This window comes from Mesoplodon bidens (genome assembly GCF_964165515.1).
Source record: "Mesoplodon bidens genome assembly, contig: HAP1_SCAFFOLD_425, whole genome shotgun sequence".
Classification (NCBI taxonomy): domain Eukaryota; kingdom Metazoa; phylum Chordata; class Mammalia; order Artiodactyla; family Ziphiidae; genus Mesoplodon; species Mesoplodon bidens.
The window spans coordinates 272,437-276,257 of NW_027671620.1; the positions used below are offsets into that span (position 1 = coordinate 272,437).

The window sequence follows — 3,821 nt, forward strand, 5'->3', positions numbered from 1 at the left end:
GACTATATGAATGATGAAGAAAAGTCAATCATGTATTTCATTTCCAACTGGACAGAAAACAATATTTTGAAAAGTGTTTGGCCTACTGACTTTTGATTTCTTCTAAGGCAAATGGATAGGTAATTTTTATTCCCTGATTAGGAGAAAAATGGAGGAAGAGGGCAGGGTTAAGAATTAAGATTTCAAGAGCATGAGAGGTAGATGGCCAACCATAGTTCCTAAGGTTCGGTGCCTGTAACTGTTGCCGCTGCTTAAGCGTGCCAAAGCAGTGGTACGGCTGCTGCGCTCGTGTTTGCTACCACTAGAAACATTCTTGCCAGTAGTGGCGGCAGCGGGACTCAATTACTCCCTTTTTTCACTCTCTCCAGAAGCTCCAGATGGCGTCTTCCGTGGGCAACGTGGCCGACAGCACAGAACCAACGAAACGTATGCTTTCCTTCCAAGGGTTAGCTGAGCTGGCACATCGAGAATATCAGGCAGGAGATTTTGAGACAGCTGAGAGACACTGCATGCAGCTCTGGAGACAAGAGCCAGGCAATACTGGTGTACTTTTATTACTTTCATCTATACACTTCCAGTGTCGAAGGCTGGACAGATCTGCCCACTTTAGTACTCTGGCAATTAAACAGAACCCTCTTCTGGCAGAAGCCTATTCGAATTTGGGGAATGTGTACAAGGAAAGAGGGCAGTTGCAGGAAGCAACTGAGCATTACCGGCATGCATTGCGTCTCAAACCAGATTTCATCGATGGTTATATTAACCTGGCAGCCGCTTTGGTAGCAGCAGGCGACATGGAAGGAGCAGTACAAGCTTACGTCTCTGCTCTTCAGTACAATCCTTCTTTGTACTGTGTTCGCAGTGACCTGGGGAACCTGCTCAAAGCCCTGGGTGGCTTAGAAGAAGCCAAGGCATGTTATTTGAAAGCAATTGAGATGCAACCGAACTTTGCAGTAGCTTGGAGTAATCTTGGCTGTGTTTTCAATGCACAAGGGGAGATTTGGCTTGCAATTCATCACTTTGAAAAGGCTGTCACCCTTGACCCCAATTTTCTGGATGCTTATATCAATTTAGGAAATGTCTTCAATGAGGCACGGATTTTTGACAGAGCTGTGGCAGCTTACCTTCGTGCCCTAAGCTTGAGTCCAAATCATGCAGTGGTACATGGCAACCTGGCTTGTGTATACTATGAGCAAGGCCTGATGGATCTGGCAATAGACACCTACAGGCGAGCTATTGAATTGCAACCACATTTCCCTGATGCTTACTGCAACCTAGCCAACGCTCTCAAAGAGAAGGGCAGTGTTGCTGAAGCAGAAGATTGTTATCATACAGCTCTCCGGCTGTGTCCCCGCCATGCAGACTCTCTGAATAACCTAGCCAATATCAAAGGAGAACAGGGAAACAGTGAAGAGGCAGTTCGCTTGTATCGTAAAGCATTAGAGCTCTGCCCAGACTTTGCTGATGCCCATTCAAATTTAGCAAGTGTATTGAAGCAGCAGGGAAAACTGCACGAAGCTCTGATGCATTATAAGGAGGCTATTCGAATCAGTCCTACCTTTGCTGATGCGTACTGTAATATGGGAAACACTCTATGGGATATGCAGGATGTTCAGGGAGCCTTAGAGTGTTATACTCGTGCCGTGCAGATCAACCCTGCATTTGCGGATGCCCACAGCAATCTGGCTTCCATTCACCAGGATTCAGGGAATATTCCAGAAGCAATTGCTTCTTATCGCACTGTTCTGAAGCTTCAACCTGATTTTCCTGACGCTTATTGTAATTTGGCTCATTGCCTGCAGGTTGTCTGTGATTGGACAGACTATGATGAGCGAATGAAGAAGTTGGTCAGCATTGTGGCTGACCAGTTGGAGAAGAATAGGTTGCCTTCTGTGCAGCCTCATCATAGTATGCTCTATCCTCTTCCTCATGGCTTCAGGAAGGCTATTGCTGAGAGGCATGGGAACCTCTGCTTGGCTAATATAAGTGCCCTTCATAAACCACCGTATGAACATCCAAAAGACTTGAAGCTCAGTGACGGTCGACTGCATGTAGGATACGTGAGTTCTGACTTTGGGAACCATCCTACTTCTCACCTTATGCAGTCTATTCCAGGCATTCACAATTCTGATAAATTTGAGATATTCTGTCATGCCCTGAGCCCACATGATGGCACAAACTTCCGAGCGAAGGTGATGGCAGAAGCCAATCATTTCACTGATCTTTCTCAGATTCCATGCAATGGGAAAGCAGCTGATCGCATCCATCAAGATGGTATACACATCCTTGTAAATATGAATGGTTATACCAGGGGTGCTCGAAATGAACTCTTTGCTCTCAGGCCAGCTCCTATTCAGGCAATGTGGCTGGGGTACCCTGGGACTAGTGGCGTGCTTTTCATGGATTATATCATCACTGATCAGGAAACGTCACCTGCTGAAGTTGCTGAGCAGTATTCTGAGAAACTGGCTTATATGCCCCATACGTTCTTTATTGGTGATCATGCTAATATGTTCCCGCACCTGAAGAAAAAAGCCGTCATCGATTTTAAGTCCAATGGGCACATTTATGACAATCGGATTGTGCTGAATGGCATCGGCCTCCAAGCATTTCTTGATAGTCTATCAGATGTGCAAATAGTCAAGATGAAATGTCCTGATGGAGAAGACAACACAGACAGCAGTAATACAGCTCTTAATATGCCTGTCATTCCTATGAATACTGTTGCAGAAGCAGTTATTGAAATGATTAACAGAGGACAAATTCAGATTACAATAAATGGATTCAGTATTAGCAATGGCCTGGCAACTACCCTGATCAACAATAAGGCTGCCACTGGAGAGGAGGTTCCCCGTACCATTATTGTAACCACACGTTCTCAGTATGGGTTACCAGAAGATGCCATTGTGTACTGTAACTTTAATCAGTTATACAAAATTGACCCATCTACTTTGCAGATGTGGGCAAATATTCTGAAGCGTGTTCCCAATAGTGTACTGTGGCTGTTGCGTTTTCCAGCAGCAGGAGAAGCTAATATTCAACAGTACGCACAAAATATGGGCCTTCCCCCGAACCGTATCATTTTTTCCCCTGTTGCTCCTAAAGAGGAACATGTTCGGAGAGGCCAGCTGGCTGATGTCTGCTTGGACACTCCACTCTGTAATGGCCACACCACAGGGATGGATGTCCTTTGGGCAGGGACCCCCATGGTGACTATGCCAGGAGAGACTCTTGCTTCCCGAGTTGCAGGTTCCCAGCTCACTTGTTTAGGCTGTCTTGAGCTGATTGCTAAAAATCGGCAAGAATATGAAGAGATAGCTGTGAAACTGGGAACTGATCTCGAATACCTGAAGAAAATTCGTGGCAAAGTCTGGAAGCAGAGAACATCTAGCCCTCTGTTCAACACCAAACAATACACAATGGAACTAGAGCGGCTCTATCTACACATGTGGGAGCATTATGCAGCTGGCAACAAACCTGATCACATGATTAAGCCTGTTGAAGTCACTGAGTCGGCCTAAATAATGACTGTGTGCCCAGGAGAATTACCCCTGTAGCTGAGCCTCAACCTTCTGGGGGAAAGGAAACTACTTTTTCAATAGCATGGTGCAGATGGGTGACAGACAATGATAAGGAATAGCACAGCCAGACTTGATTCCTGCATGATCACGATAGGGAGAGACCCAAGAGATGCGAAACTGCTGTTCCACAAGGAGTCTCCATCGAATTTTGCAGCAGCCAGGTGTCTGGAAGGTCTGGAAGGTAAGTCTGGAAGGTCTGATCTCCCTTGGTCTTCCAGGGGATGGATGGTTAGTGTGGAAGGG

At 46.0% G+C, this 3,821-nt stretch overlaps 1 protein-coding gene across 1 annotated transcript; it reads left to right on the forward strand.

The window, feature by feature from the left end:
• Positions 1 to 259: 259 nt before the first annotated feature.
• LOC308610485 (UDP-N-acetylglucosamine--peptide N-acetylglucosaminyltransferase 110 kDa subunit-like) lies at positions 260 to 3,566 on the forward strand. The gene has a single exon (XM_081259604.1). The coding sequence runs from the start codon at positions 378 to 380 to the stop codon at positions 3,516 to 3,518; it is 3,141 nt and encodes a 1,046-aa protein (XP_081115730.1). The 5' UTR covers positions 260 to 377; the 3' UTR covers positions 3,519 to 3,566.
• Positions 3,567 to 3,821: the final 255 nt, after the last annotated feature.